General features: G+C 47.5%; 1 protein-coding gene across 4 annotated transcripts in view; it reads left to right on the forward strand.

Moving 5' to 3' along the window:
- MACROD1 (mono-ADP ribosylhydrolase 1) overlaps nucleotides 1–16,225 on the forward strand; it is a 170,839-nt gene that overhangs the window by 144,522 nt on the left and 10,092 nt on the right. For all 4 annotated transcript variants that reach the window (XM_032234055.1, XM_032234057.1, XM_032234058.1 and 1 more), the window contains one exon: nucleotides 10,780–10,896. In XM_032234055.1, the coding sequence (XP_032089946.1) occupies nucleotides 10,780–10,896 (117 nt within the window). The remainder of the gene's footprint in view (nucleotides 1–10,779; nucleotides 10,897–16,225) is intronic.

Consider the following 16,225-nt stretch of genomic DNA (forward strand, 5'->3'; position numbering starts at 1 on the left):
ACAACCAAAGCCATTCACTTAACAACCAAAGCCATTCACTTAACAACCAAAGCCATTCACTTAACAACTGCGGCGAGAAAGACGGGGCAAAACTCAACGGAACCATGGAAACGACAGTCTTCATGGTGGTCTTAAGTCGAGGGGTCCCTGTAGGAATGCATGTCCCCCCCCTATTGGGAGACTTAATTTGCAAATGGGGCCTTGGAGGTCATCTTATCCATCCCTTCCCCACCGGGATGGAGGATTCACAGGGCCAGAAGCCAAAGACGGCAGCCAGGGTGGACACCTTTCCCCTCGTGCTATTTCAATCATCTCTGCTTAAAGGCTCTCATTTTGGGGAGGGGGGTGAGCAAATTAAACGATCCTCTCCTCTATCCAGCCCCCTCCCCAATCCAATCTCCCCCCGCCATTCCAGTGTCGTGGTTTCAATCCTGGGCTTTCAAAGCTTTCAATTTCTTGGTTAGCCACCAGCCGGGAAGCCCCTGTTATATTCCCTCTGGTTCCTTCTGAACCCACCCCCCCTTCCTCCCCTCCGCAACCCCCCTCCCCCATCCCTGACACAAGATTGGTATGGAAGCTTGGAATCAATTTGCACTTTGAAATTGATTTTATGGAGACCCCAGAAGAAGCGTGAATAGGAAGCCGGCTTAAGCGGCAATGAGCGAGGGAGGGAGACGAATGCAGGAAAAGTGGGGGGCAGGGGGCTGCTTGTTGCAATACAGAGGCCTGGCCCTGTTTCTCTCCCGGGAGATGCCAGGGGCCTTGGCCTCGGTGTCTTGCTTGGCACGGACCAAGGTTTACCATTCAGACATAGTGTGTGTCAGGTCTGGAGGATTGGGGGGTGGGTTCACACAAACCAGCAATAACTGTGTGCGTACGTGATGGGAAACAGGGGAGGGAACGACAGATGATAAAAACCTGAAGCAGTTTGTACCAGTGGGCACCAAGGCCAAGTGCCTTGAGAAAGAATGTGAATTGCCCCAAAACATCTCAGCATTCTCAAAACATCTTGGGGAACTCTGATTGGTGAAATACAGGCTGGTCCCGGGGGAGGGAAGGGGATTTTTTTCTGTATTGTTTTCGCAGAAGGGGTGTGGGATCTTAGATCTAGCCTGATTTTATCGCAGCCAACTTCCCTTAGTAAAAAGAACTTTTGCTTCAGTCTCATGGAGTCGAGGGTCTTTCCTTCCTGAGGGATCCGTTTGGGGCAGGACTGACAGTGTGGCTCTCATCCTGAAGTAACCCAGGCTGAAATCCATTGGGGGATAAAGCTAACAGGCTGGGATTTGCCGTAAAAATAAACCAACCATGGTTAGCAGTGAATAGGTGGAGGCGAGGCTTTTCCCAGCCTGCAAATGTGTTTCCACCCAATGCTCCCATCCTGGCTTTGATGCCCCAATCCGGTGTTTTTGAGCCACGGTGGGGCAGTGGTTAGAGCACTGCAAGCTGCTTCTGCTGATCACCGGCTGCCAGCAGCTTGGCAGTTCGAATCTCACAGGCTCAAGGTTGACTCAGCCTTCCGTCCTTCCGAGGTGGGTAATTGAGGACCCAGATTATTGGGGGAAAGAGGCTGACTTTGTAAAGTGCATAGAGAGGGCTGTAAAAGCACTGTAAAGCAGTATATAAATCTAAGTGCTATATTGCTTCCTCCCTCCCTCCCTCCTTCTTTCCTTTCCTTCCTTCCTTCCTTCCTTCCTCTCTCTCTCCCTCCCTCTTTTCCTTCTCTTCCCTTTCTTCCTGTTAGAATGCAGTATTGCATGTTAATTCTGCCCACTGCCAGCAGTTCGATCCTGACTGGTTCAAGGTTGACTCAGCCTTCCATCCTTCTGAGGTCGATAAAATGAGGACCCAGATTGCTGGGGGCAAGAGGCTGACTCTGTAAACCGCTTAGAGAGGGCTGGAAAAGCCCTATGAAGCGGTATATAAGTGCTATTGCTATTTCTGATTGCTTTTGTAAAATCAGTGTAAAAGCTAGAGAGAGAGAGAGACAGAGAGAGACAGAGGGAGGAAGGAAGGGGGAGAGAGAGAGAGACAGAGAGACAGACACTCACACACACAGAAGTACTAAATCAATAAATAAAAATAGTCCTCTCTTTATTTTGTGCCTATGATTAAAAGAAAAACCCAGAATAAGTGATTCAGCAAAGGTAGTTGATTAACTTGAGAAATGTATCATCCCCTTTGTTGGCTGGGTTCAGGAGTTCTTTAATGGGGATATTTTGGAGGTGAAGGGCAATCCTGAAGGGCCCGGGATCCTATCCACGTCCGATTCGGCATCTTGACAACCATTTTGCTCCCTCAATCCGTCTTTCTCCCTGCGACTGAAGCACAAAGCTCTCTGTGTATGTTCAGAAAACCTTTGGGACACGGTGCCGTATTTGCTCATTAGGCCCACCCTGTTGAATGCATTAACCCCCCGCAATCCTTGTGCAAAATTCCTGCAATAATGTCCCCCACTCCACCTCTCCAATTTCTCTGTTTCTTCTCTCCGCCTTGTGTGCAATGCGGAACATGATGTCAACCTCCACCTAATCTATTTATTGATGGTTATTTATGATCTGTGGTTGAGATCTCTTACCCAAGCAGGACAGGGGGCATAACGGAGGCCTCCCTCCCATAATTCTGATTTCTTTGGCATCGAGGCTCCCTTGCAAAAGGAGGGGGGGAATAATTGCTTTAGGTCCAAAAAGGCAAAAACTTCAGGGGAAATTCAAGGTCCTTCCGACCCATAAAATGGTCCAGGGACCCATAAAATGGTCCAGGGAGCTGGGTTCGTGTCACAGAAGCCCCCAAAACGAATCACAGCTTTCTCTTTTTTTGCGGTGTTCTTTTAAAAAAAAAATGCTGAATTTGTCATTCTACGGGTGGAAAAATTACATCGGAAAGCAGGAGGCAGAACATTTTAGCGTCTTAGCAAAAAATTCAAAACCGGGCATCCCACGCTGGCACAAAAGTCTCGAAAAACCTTCGGGAGAAACGAAAGTTGGATAAACAGCTTCCGATCTGTCCATCAATCACTTCGCCTTCTCCCCTACCTGTGCCAATTCCTTAAAAAGATAAAGGAAGAAAACTCACGGGAACAAAAGCATTTTTATTCGCAATTGTGTGTGAGAAAGAGAGAGAGAGAAAGAGAGAGAGACAGATTGATTGATTGATTGATTCTGTCTTTACAACAGTTCATTTACTGACAGTTCCAAAAAAAGAGACTTACGACCTTTTTTCACACTTACGACCCTTTCAGCCTCCCCAGGATCGTGGTCATAAGTTGAGGACTACCTGCAATATCTCAATAGGAGGCACCTTCACCTAACACCGGGGCTTTGAGCTTTAATTGGAGCCCAGGGGCCAGACAACAGCATCAGGATGTTTTGTGTGAGTCTCTGTGTGTGTGTGTGTGTGTGTGTGTGTGTGTGTCTGTGTGTGTGTGTGTCTGTGTCTGTGTGTCTGTGTGTGTCTGTGTGTGTGTGTGTCCCCGTCCATCCCAAAGGTTCTTTTTGCAGAAGGCAACTGGACTTTCTTATTTTTTTTTCTTTTGAAGACGTTTCTCTTCTCATCCCAGAAGCTTCTTCAAGTCTGGGGCAAGGACAGTGTGGGAATAAAAGGATGCAGATGACCAGCGGTCTGCCAGGAGTATCAACCCTTCCGCTCCCCACCATTCAGCTAGAGCCGAAGAAGCTTCCTGGATGAGAAGCAAAACCTCTTCAAAATAAAATAAAATAAACCAGAAAGTCCAGTTGTCTCCTGGAGAAAAAAAAAGCACCTTTGGGACACCCATGACCAGGATGGCCGAGAATCTCTACAGTGTGTGTGTGTGTGTGTGTGTGTGTGTGTGTGCGCGCACAAAGACTCCAGACACACAAACGCTTCCCCACAAAGGGGGGAAACGTTTTGCCTGTGAATTGCCTTCCAATCGGTTCCCTTCCCCCTCGTTTTTTCATTTCCCCAAGCTTTGCCCTCTGAAACTGCTTCCTTCTGCTGACTCATAATTCAGAAGGAAAAAGCAAGCAGATTTGAGATTTGTGCCTGGGCGGGCGGGTTTTAATATTATCGGAGAAACATTGCAAATTAAAAAAAAAAAAGAAAAAGAAAAAGGATGCACCAGAGACATTTGCAAGGGGAAATATATATGTATATATATAAATATATAAATGCCTTGCGGGTGATTCAAATAAACTAAAATGTAAAAAGACCAAAAAGAAAAGAAAAAAAGATCCATGTGATATTAATGCCGAGCTAGTTCAAGGCTTCGATGTTAAAACTCTACTAATTCCTCGTGTTTAGACTATCAAGAGAATTCAATAATTCAAGCGCTTAACGTTAGCAATTTTGAGAGGTGGGGAAAAGGCTGTTAGAAAAGAACATTTCTTTCTAGATCGGCTCGCCCAGGGAGGAGATTTCTCTGGCGAGTCGTAGGAAAGGATCTCCTGGTGGTGCCATTTCCACTCAGCTTCTAAATGAGTTCGGGGACAGGACGAGGCTTTTTGGAGCAACAAGGCACACACACAGCCCTTCTCCCATTCTCTCTGTCTCCCAATCCCACCTTAGAGGGGACACGGCTGCCTTCAAAAGCCTTTCACTCAAAGGCATAAACAAGTCAAACAGACAAATAGTGTGCATTATTGCAAATTGCATTAACAGAGGGATACAATCAAGATCAAGTGAGGCGCTAATACCACTCTATAAAGCCCTAGTAAGGCCACAACTAGAGTACTACATGCAGTTTTGGTCTCCACATTGTAAAAAAAGATGTGGAGACTCTAGAAAGAGTGTAGAGAAGAGCAACAAAGAGGATTAGGAGACAGGAGGCTAAAACCTACGATGAACGGTTGCAGGAACTGGGCCTGGCTAGTCTAGGGAAGAGAAGGACCAGGGAAGACAGGAGAGCATCTTCCAATATTTGAGGGGCTGCCCCAGAGAGGAGGAAGGGGTCAAGCTATCCTCCAAAGCACCCGAAGGCCAGACAAGGAACAATGGATGAAAACCGACCAAGGAGAGATTCAACCTGGAAATAAGGAGGAATTTCCTGATAGGGAGAACAATCCACCCATGGAACAGAAGTTGTGGGAGCTTCATCCCTGGGCCATGCCCTTGAGATTTGAGATTTGAGATTTGAGAAGTAGAAATCTACCCCAGCCGATTATGCTTCCTCGTAAATATTATTAGATCATCATCATCATCATCATCATCATCATCATCATCATCATCATCATCATCATCATCTTAATATTCTTAACATCCCTCATTGGCTTGATCCATCTGGCTGCTTTTCAGAAAGGAGTGGTGGAGTGGGTGGGAGGGGAGAATTGCAGCCTGGAGCCATAGCTGAAAGGTTCTGGAAGTTAAAAACACTTCTGTCAAAACAGACCCAAAAAAAAAACATATAAAAATCCTCAGGTGTAACAACAACAGAGCCGCTTCTAATGCCAAATGTGTTAAGGCAACTGTGACAAACATGGCGGTGGGGAGAGGCGTTGATGCTTCCCGCTGGGTTTCTATTCTACCCCCTCCTCCCTCCCCCCCCCCGCGCACCACTTTCCTTGAAGGCCTGCAGACTCAAGGGGATCCCCCCCCCAATTTGCTGATTGGGCTGGGTGGGAATGGAAGCCAAGCGCTGGGAAGGTCTCCTTTGGTTGTTGGGGAGGGGGAGAGGGGAAGGGATCCAGTCCGTCTCCCCAGATTCCCTCAGATCGAATCTCTTGCTTGGGATGCTTCTTTCATGGCTGACGTTTAGGCTTTGTGTCAGTTTGTCCTGTTATGGATCAGGATCAGGATCAGGAAATAATCCTGCGGATCTCTTCATTTCTGGAAGGAATTTCTTGTCTTCCCCAGGCCAGCTCTCGGAAGCAGCTTCCTCCTCTTCCTCCTTCCTCGTCTTCTTCCGCCTCCTCTTTTGTCACCTTCCTCTCCTTTTCTTCTCCTTCTTCTCCTTCATTTCCTATTCCTTTTCCTCCATTCCTCCTCCTCCTCCTCTTGTTCTCGTTCTTCTTTCTTTCTTTCTTTTTTTATTCTTCTTCATCTTCCTCCTCTTCTTCTTCTTTCTCTCCTCTTCCTTCTCCTCCTCCTCTTCTTTTCTTCCTTCCTTTTTCTTCCTCCTCTTTTTCCTCTCTTCCTCCTCCATTCCTCATCTTCTCTTTCTTTTCTTCTTCTTCTTCTTCTTTTTCTTCTTCTTCCTCCTCCTTCCTCCTCTCCTTCTCCTCCATCTCTTCTTTCTTTCTTCCTTCCTTTCTTTTTCTTCTTCCTCCTCTCCTCCTCCTCCCACTCCTCCTCCCTTTTCTTCTTTCCTTTTTTCTTTCTTTCTTTTCTTTCTTTCTTTCTTTCTTCCCTCTCCTTCTTTTTCTTTTTCTCTTTTTCTCTTTATCCTTCTTTCTTCCTTGCTCTGCCTCCCTGCACTTACAAACCCCATGCTTTCCTAAGCCATTTTGCTGCCTGTGCTACAGCATCATGAACCAAGGCAATAAATTTCAGTGCTCTGTGCAACAAGCTTATAAATTATTTTCCCCCTTTTTCAGCAAGTGCATCCAGTTTACCACCAGGTTTTGTATTCCTCCCCTCACTTTTATAGGCCTCGTAAAATAAAGTTTTTAAAAAAAGAAGGGAAATGCATGCATAATAGATGCGTGAGGAAATGGGGACAGACTTCCAGATCTTGGCTCCTTGGCCATCCTATTAAAGTTTTTTTTTTAGGGTCTTGTTCTGAGCCATCAGCTGGGAAGGAGAAGCTTCAGCAGGTGGGCAAGGATGGTGGGATGAAAGGAGAAGGAGAAGAGGGCGAGGGTGAGGGGGAGAGGAGGAGGAGGAAAAGAGGGAGGAGGAGGAGGAGGAGAAAGAGGAAAAGAGGGAGAAAGAGAAAAAGGAGGAGAGAGAGGGAGAGAAAGAAGAGAAGAAGGAAAAGGAGAAATAGGACAAGAGGGAGGGAAAAGAGGAGAAGGGGGAGAAAGGAAGATAAGAAGGAGAAATAGGAGGAGAAGGAGAGGGAGAAAGAGGAGAAGAAGAGGGAAAGGATAAAAAGAAACAGGAGGAGGGAGAAAGAAGAAAAGAGGGAGAAGGAAAAATAGGGGGAGAGGGAAAAAGAGGAGGAGAAGAGGGAGTGGGATTAGGAGAAGTGGGAGAAGGAGAAAGAGAAATAGGAGAAGAGGGAGGAGAAATAGGAGGAGGAGAGGGAGGAAGAAGAAGAGAAGGGGAAGAAGGAAAAACAGGAGGAGGAGAGGGAGAAAGAGGAGAAGAAGGAGAAAGAGGAGAAGAAGGAGAAAGAGAAAAAGAAACAGCAGCAGGAGAGGGAGAAAGAAGAGAAGAGGGAGGAGAAGAGGGAGAAAAGAAATAGGAGCAGAAAAGGGAGAGGGAGAAAGAGGAAGAGTAGAAGGAGAAACAAGAGGAGAAGAGGGAGAAGGATTAGGAGGGAGAAGGAAAAAGAGGAAGAGAAGAGGGAGAAGGAGAAATAAGAGGAGAAGAGGGAGGAGAAAGAGGAAGAGAAGAGGGAGAAGGAGAAATAAGAGGAGAAGAGGGAGAAGGAGAAAGAGGAAAAGAAGAGGGAGAAGGAGAAATAAGAGGAGAAGAGGGAGAAGGATTAGGAGGGAGAAGGATTAGGAGGGAGAAGGAGAAAGAGGAAGAGAAGAGGGAGAAGGAGAAATAAGAGGAGAAGAGGGAGAAGGAGAAAGAGGAAGAGAAGAGGGAGAAGGAGAAAGAGGAAGAGAAGAGGGAGAAGGAGAAATAAGAGGAGAAGAGGGAGATGGATTAGGAGGGAGAGGGAGAAGGAGAAAGAGGAAGAGAAGAGGGAGAAGGATGAGGAGGGAGAGGAAGAAGGAGAAATAAAAGGAGAAGAGGGAGAAGGAGAAATAAGAGGAGAAGAGGGAGAAGGATTAGGAGGGAGAGAAGAGGGAGAAATCAGAAGAGAAGAGGGACTAGGATTATGGGAGGAGAAATAGAAGGTAAGAAAAAATCAAACCACATACACACACCCTTCTGCCCCTCCACCTCAATCCCAACCCTCACCTCCCTTTGCCCCGTTGCCCCTTTGCTTCAGCCCCACTCCTGACATTAATGCAGACATGCTCCAACCGTCATGCTGGGTTTCTCATCGCAAAGCACCCTGGTGTTGTTTTTTTTTCTTTTTGCTTGCTCTTCCCTTCTGAAACTGCAAAAAAAAAAAAAAAATGGTTTAAAATAACCAAAATGCAACCCTCTCTAAGGGTTTCGGGTGCCGGTGGGTATAATCAGGCCGAGCCACGCACAATCTTAATGTAACAGCACATCGTGTTAAAGAGTCTTCAGTGACAAGGGCACCTTTCTCCTTGCAGCCGGATGAGTCAGGGGGGGGGACACACGCAGGAATTGTGATCCTCAGCAAATCCTTCCTGAAGAATTGGCGAATAATATTTCCAGTTTTGTCACGGGTCGGAGAGAGAGAGAGTGGGCATTTGTGATCCGGAGGCCCAAATGCCAACGCACACTGGATTTCCTCTTGTGCTTTTTAGCATGCCCAGGGATGGATTTGTGTTTTGCCGTGCTTGTTGTGGCTTGGAGGGAAAACACAAATGCACCATGTTGTCAGAAATGCATGCCTTAGGACAGCAACGTGCAACACCACCACCCCCTCCCCATGCACCACAGACGAAACACACACAGGAAAACACGTAACGGGCTTTTAAAATAAAATATTCACAGGGCGAATTCACCCAAACAAGGGCAATTTTGATGCGATGGTGGATAAAATGATTCCGGCATTATTCAGGAAGCAAAAAAAAATAAAAATAAATTCAAGATTTCCAGCAGCACCTTGGATAGCACCAGATGCAAAAAAAAAATGCATATTTTTTTTCACCCTTGCGGGAGCTGACCCCATCAAGAATATCCCTAAACTCTTGCCCATCATTTAAAAAATAATAATAAGTAGGTTGCAGTTGATTGTTTGAAAAAACTTTTTTTAAGGGGGGGGGGGCAATTACCATCACTCCACTTCCCTTTTTATTGGCTCCTGGAATCTATGATTTGGATAAGCCACACAGGGAGTCAAGGTGAAATGAAATCAATATTCATTTAAATATAAAACATTATTTAAATGATTTTTAAATATGACTTGAACTTGTTTAAATAGAAAGCTTTACTGATTTAAATGTCACTTAAACCAGTGTTTCTCAACCTTGGCCACTTGAAGATGTCCGGACTTCAACTCCCAGAATTCCCCAGCCAGCGACTGCTGGCTGGGGAATTCTGGGAGTTGAAGTCCGGACATCTTCAAGTGGCCAAGGTTGAGAAACACTGACTTAAACATTGTTTGAATGCTGACATAGAAAGGTTTACTATTCAAATTTTACTTAAAACATTGTTTAAATAGAAATATTTACTCAAAGTCCTTAAATGCTTGACTTGCAGGCACAATTGAGCTCAAAATTTCCACTTGCAAAGCAGGGCAGCCGTTAAGTGAGTTTTGCCCATCTTACGACCTTTCTTCGTTACAGTCGTTAATTGCAGCCGTTAAGCGAATCTGGCTTCTCTCATTGACTTTGCTTGTCAGGAACTGCCTGGGAAGGACACAGATGACAATCACAGGACCCTGGGGTACCCCAACTGACATAAACACATTCCTTAGGATGCCGAAGAGCCCCGAGTTCAGATTTGAGGTCGAACCCCAATCTGCTCTGCCCCGTTTCCCATATGAATCCCTCCAATCGACCCCCAGAATTCAGCCAGGATCCCCTCCCTTTTTCTCTTTAGAATGGTAGGGGGCTAAGCCAACAAGGGTTGGTCTGCTCTAAAACAAAACCACCGTCTCCCTACCTCTGTATTGACTCCCCTCAGAAGGCAACTTCTGAGGTAAAATGAGGTAAAATATTGTTTTATGGATTAGCAGATGGACTGCGAATGAGCTAATAATGGACTTTCCTGATCAATGAGGCTCTGTAATGGCTGGAGAGCAGAGAGCAAATCAGATCAGCAGTTCCACATCAGCTTGTCTTCCTTCCTTCCTTCCTTCCTTCCTTCTTTTTCCTTTCCTTCCTTCTTCTTCTCCTTCCCTTTTCCCCTCTTCCCTTCCTTCCTTTGGATATGTGTCATTTAATGAAAAGAAGGACCAGGGGAGACAGGATAGCAGTCTTCCAATATCTCAGGAGCTGCCCTAAAGAAGAGGGAGTCAAGCTATTCTCCAAAGTACTTGAAGGCGGGACAAGAAGCAATGGGTGGAAACTAATCCAGGAGAGAAGCAACTTAGAACTGAGGAGGAATTTCCTGACAGTTAGAACTTTCCTGATCAATGAGGCTCTGTAATGGCTGGAGAGCAGAGAGCAAATCAGACCAGCAGTTCCACATCAGCTTGTCTTCCTTCCTTCCTTCCTTCCTTCCTTCCTTCCTTCCTTCCTTCCTTCCTTCCTTCCAGTGGAACAACTTCCCTCCAGAAGTTGTGAATGCTCCAATATTGGATGTTTTTAAGAAGCTGTTGTATAGCCATTTGTCTGAAATGGAATAGGGTTTCCTGCCTAAGCAGGGGGCTGGACTAGAGAACCTCCAAGGTCCCTTCCAACTCTGTTATTCTATATTCCAATAAGTTCAAAATTTCCGTGTATATAGGCAGCCCTTTAGGTATTGCTAAAAGGGTTCCTATTACTATTGGTACAACCATTGCTTTCTTCCTCCATAGTCGTTCAAATTCCATTTGCAAGTTGCGATATTTCACTACTTTTTCCTAGCTGTTTCTCCTCCATTCATGCATCACCTGATTATTGCAATATTATTATTTTGACGATGTGTGCATTTGTGTGTTTTTTTCCCTTCTCATCCCTTTCACAGTGGACGGATGCATCCACCGCGCGGCGGGACCTTTGCTGAAAGAGGAATGCCGGAGCCTGAACGGTTGCGAGACCGGGAAAGCAAAGATCTCCTGTGGGTACCGTCTCCCAGCTAGATGTGAGTAAAAGCAGCTTGCCAGCTGAAGGGACGAGTAGGCGATTCATTTGAATTCTGCCAGAGGGAGAAAAAAGAGGTGGGAAACTCCAGAGTTCTGAAGCAGAGTTCCAATATCTCAGGGGTTGCCCCAAAGAAGAGGGAGTCAAGCTATTCTCCAAAGCACCTGAGGGCAGAACAAGAAGCAATGGATGGAAACTAATCAAGGAGAGAAGCAACTTAGAACTGAGGAGAAATTTCTTGACAGTGAGAACAATTAATCAGTGGAACTGAAGTTGCCTCTAGAAGTTGTGAATGCCCCAACACTGGAGGTCTTTAAGAAGATGCTGGATAGCCATTTGTCTGAAGTGGTATAGGGTTTCCTGCCTAGGCAGGGGGTTGGACTAGAAGACCTCCAAGGTCCCTTCCAACTCTGCTATTGTATATTGTATAGATCCGTTCAAGGAGGGAATCAAGAAACAGAGTCAGGTTTTAACCTTGAAAACAGCGGCTACAATTTTATTTTTTCACTCTTGAACTCAGGACCCCGAATCACGGCTCTGTATCAGAGGAGGACAAATCCTAGCTAAAAGTTCAGAGCTGGCTAACTCTGAAAGGGGTTTGACAGCATAAACAACGCTCTCGGATATTGTTTCTCAACCCCAGGCGTCTTTAAGATGGGTGGACTTCAACTCCCAGAATTCCCCAGTCAGCAATCTTTTCCTCCTCCCATCATTAGGCAACCGAGGGCTGGGGCATCGGTGGCTATTGGTAGCGTCCCACGGTCATGTGACCACGTTTTACATTTTTGCAAAAAAAAAAAAAGGTATTTATTTCCACTTTTAGGCAAAAACAGGCCCCCTTGCGAACAGATGACTTGCTTAACAACTGTGGCATTCACTTAATGGCCTACAGGCTGTCTCCAGGAAGATGTCATGAAACTGGCTACTCGGTGACCTGTTTTATAACCATCATGGCTTACTGGGCAGGGTCCATTACGGTCATAAGTCGAGGCCTTCCTGTAGCTCTTAGACAGTGAGGCTGCAAAGAGAATCAGATTAAAGCTCAGAAAATCATTTTTGAGATATCTCTCTGCACAAGAGGTTAAAGGCGCTTTGATTGACAACCAAGCAGGAAAGCGGATCACATACCCAGTTTACTGAATTGTGCAGAATTGAGAATAGTTGCGGTGAAACTGACCGGAGCTGAGAAACTGTTTCTGTCGCCTCCTCCTTCCCCCCCCCCCGCCCCACTTTGCCCTGCTTTCTGTCAGTAATGAAATTGGCAAGGTTACGGTCACAGATAGAACACACCTTTCCTCGTGTCCCTGTTCATTTCCTTCCCCTGTTTTGTCAGCTCTCTGATGCCACTGACAGTGCAGGCGCGTGGCCTTGTCAGTTTCACTGGATAGATATGTCGGTGTGGGGCATCCGGACGCACCTCATTTTTCCAGCTTCCTTCTAAAAGCAGCCCAGGACAAGTGCATAAAAAGGGAAGATCTTTTCGGACTGCAATTCATAGAACCCAGACCTGGCTGTTTGATGAGCCACAGGTTACATCCGGCCCTTCGGCTGTCCCTGTCTGGCCCACGGTGGCAGGGGTGGCCTTGGCAGGGTGGCATCAGCATGGCTGCAGAGGGTAGAGCATCGTCAGCAGGGGCGGGGCATCAGCTGCAGAGGGTGGAGCTTCAAGAGGGGTGGGGCATCAGATACAGAGGGTGGAGCTTCAAGAGGGGTGGGGCATCAGATACAGAGGGTGGAGCTTCAAGAGGGGTGGGGCATCAGCTACAGAGGGTGGAGCTTTAGCAGGGGCAGGGCATCAACTGCAGAGGGTGGAGCTTCAAGAGGGGTGGGGCATCAGCTACAGAGGGTGGAGCTTTAGCAGGGGCAGGGCATCAGCTGCAGAGGGTGGAGCTTCAAGAGGGGTGGGGCATCAGCTACAGAGGGTGGAGCTTTAGCAGGGGCAGGGCATCAGCTGCAGAGGGTGGAGCTTCAAGAGGGGTGGGGCATCAGCTACAGAGGGTGGAGCTTTAGCAGGGGCAGGGCATCAGCTGCAGAGGGTGGAGCTTCGAGAGGGGAGGGGCATCAGCTACAAAGGGTGGAGTCGACATATTGCCCCCCCAACAATCTGGATCCTCATTTTATCCACCTCGGAAGGACGGAAGGTTGAGTCAACCTTGAGCCTGGTGAGATTCGAACGGCAGGCGAACGGCAGGCAGCAGAAGTCGCCTGCAGTACCGCACTCTAACCACTGCGCCGCCGTGGCTCATTGTGGCTTAATGGCTGTTTGCGTTGTCTTTACCATCACATGACTTCGCTTTAAGCCATTTTTGCCAGGGGAGGGGGAGGGGACAGTATTTATTTCCAGTTTTCAGCCAACAACCCGGCCCAGAGTGAACACAGCACCCCCTTAACAACAGATACGAAACAAAAGGTCATGAAATTGGGTTGGTCAGGTGGGCGCCTCGATTTATGGCCATGATGGGCAAGCGCCATTATGGGCATAAGTCGAGGACTCCTTGCGCACAGAAGGATAGCTTCTTCTAGCCGAAAGACTCTCCCCTCTAAAACAAACTAGCCCTCAGATTTGGCCCCGTGTCCTCCTTTCTGGAGTTGGGAGTTAAAATAACTCCCAAATATTGGAGTTAAAATATTGTCGTGACTCTGGTGACTTGTAAAGTGATCCAAACCGAAGCCCCCTCCCCAAGTGGGATTGTATCTCGGAGGCACGGCAAGGTGGGGGCAAAGGAATAATAATAATAAAAAAAGGCGAAGGGAATATTTTCGCCTCCACCGTCCCCTTTGCGGAGAGCAAGGGGAAATTGGCCTCCTCCGTGTTCAAAGTCGTTTGCTTAATTCTTAATAAAAAGGAATTAAGCAAATGAGGCAGATGCGTATTAATCAGAGGCTCGTAAATACAGCTCGGAGTTCATCAGCGGCTAAGTGAGCGAGGGAGGGCATCTTTGTTGGGGAAACAAGGAATCTGGCTGGGCGGCCTTGGAGACGGATGTTGCTGTTGTGAGTTGTGAAGTCGTGTCCGATCCATCGCAACCCCCTGGACCACCTTCCTCCAGGCCTTCCTGTCCTCCCCCATCCTCTGGAGCCCATTGAAGCTCAGGCCGGCTGCTTCGGTGACTCCATCCAGCCACCTCCTTCTCTGCTGTCCCCTTCTTCTTCTTTTGCCCTCCATCGTTCCCAGCATGAGGCTCTTCTCCAGGGAGTCCTTCTTCCTTCTCATCAGGTGGCCAAAGCCTTTGAGTATCCTCTTCAGGATCTGGCCTTCTAAAGAGCAGTCAGGGTGGATCTCCTCCAGGACTGACCGGTTGGATGGCCTTGCAGTCCAAGGGACTCACAGGAGATAGATAGATAGATAGATAGATAGATAGATGGATGGATGGATGGATGGATGGATGGATGGATGGATGGATGGATGGATGGATGGATGGATAGATAAAAAGTAGGTAGGATGGATAGATAGATAGATAGATAGATAGATAGATAGATAGATAGATAGATAGATAGGATAAATATAGATTGTATAATAATAATAATAATAATAATAATAATAATAATAATAATAGACATCGCAATACCAGGTGATAGCAGGGTCGCCGAGAAGGAACATGAAAAAAATCGCAAAATACCAGGACTTAAAAATTGAAATTCAGCGACTATGGCACAAACCAGCAGTGGTAATTCCAGTGGTAATTGGCACACTGGGTGCTATTCCAAAAGCACTGGAATTACATTTAAAACAGTTAAAAATTGACAAAATCACCATCAGTCAAATGCAAAAAGCCGCACTGCTTGGATCTGCACGCATATTACGGAAATACGTTACGACGTCCTAGGCCCCTGGTGGGGCCCGACTAGTAACCAATGCCAAATCCGGCGAAACAACTGGCCGCTGTGATACAATTGTATAATAAGCACAGAAGGAAAATGACATTGCTAGAAAGAGCTGTAACATCCCCCCCCTCCTCAAATGCCCTCCCGCTCAAACCTTTCCTGCCCTCCTCCATCTAAAAACGGGGGACCGGATGCCACCTTGATGGAAAGGAAGCCCCCCCCCCAAGCTTTGGCTCTCTAAAGTGGGCACGGGAAGCAGCCCGATCTTGCCAGGGAGGACCTGCCTGCCCCCTCCCCCCCCCAGCAAAGGTCCTTCTCTGCCTTCGCCCCCCACCCCCTCGGTGGCAGCTCCATGCCGACCTCTCTGACGGCCTCCGCATTCCAGGCACGTCACGGAAGGTGCTTAACATGCAACAGAGGCAGGAACCGTTTCCTCTGGCAGCAGCTTCGAGTCACCCTGCCCTCTTGCCTTGCCAGGGAGAGAGAGAGAGAGAGAAAGGGGGGGGGGGCTGAAGGAGAAGACAAGAGGAAAGGGGGGGGGACGATATGGGGAACTGAGCACCTGTCTTTCCCAACGGAGCATCTCTTCTGGCAAGGTGGATGGGTGGGCCGCAGCCAAAGGGGATGCCCCTTCCAGACCCTCCCTTTGCCCTTCAAGATGGGGGGGGGGGTACTTGACAGGTACAGCAGGAGCCCTGGTGGACGGGTGGGGGAGGGATGGCCTGGTTCCCCACCCCTCCTCCACTTGGGTGATTTTGCTTTACAGGTGAGATGATTGATGGGGGGAGGCAGATATGCTATGCCACATGTCAGAAGCCACGCCCCGAGTGGAAGGAGCCCACGCCCCCTAGGGAGGGGGATTCTGGGTGGGGAAGGGGCTACCTGGCTTCCCTTGAGCCTGAAGCGCCCACCACGTCTCCCACCACTGACCCCCACCACGCCTAAAATCATGGTTATGCCAAGAGATCATCATAGTTTAAGCAAACCTGCTTTGCCACTGGGCTGGGAGGCAGGGCTGGTGATGGTGGGGCTTTTGGGGCCACAGTGCCCCCCCCCATGGACAATCCGGATGGGCACGGGGGGGGGGAGGATCTTAGGATGTTCCTTAAATGCTCAAGAAAGCCTTTCAACACTTCCTTCTCTCCATCCTTCCCTCCCTTTTTCTTCTTTCATTCCTCTATTTCCCTTCCTTCCTCCCTCTCTTCATTCCTTTCATTTTCCTTCCTTCCCTCTTCTTTCATTCCTCTATTTCCCTTCCTTCCTCCCTCTCTTCATTCCTTTCATTTTCCTTCCTTCCCTCTTCTTTCATTCCTCTCATTTATTTTCCTTCCTTCCCTCCCTTCTTTTTCATTCTCTCATTTTTCTTTCTTCATCTCTTCCTTCCTTCCTTCCTTCCCTCTTCTTCTTTCATTCCTCTCATTTATTTTCCTTCCTTCCCTCCTTTCTGTTTTCATTCCTCTCATTTTCCTTCCTTTCTTCCTTTTTCTTCATTCCTCTCATTTATT

This window comes from Thamnophis elegans, chromosome 17 (genome assembly GCF_009769535.1).
Source record: "Thamnophis elegans isolate rThaEle1 chromosome 17, rThaEle1.pri, whole genome shotgun sequence".
NCBI lineage: Eukaryota > Metazoa > Chordata > Lepidosauria > Squamata > Colubridae > Thamnophis > Thamnophis elegans.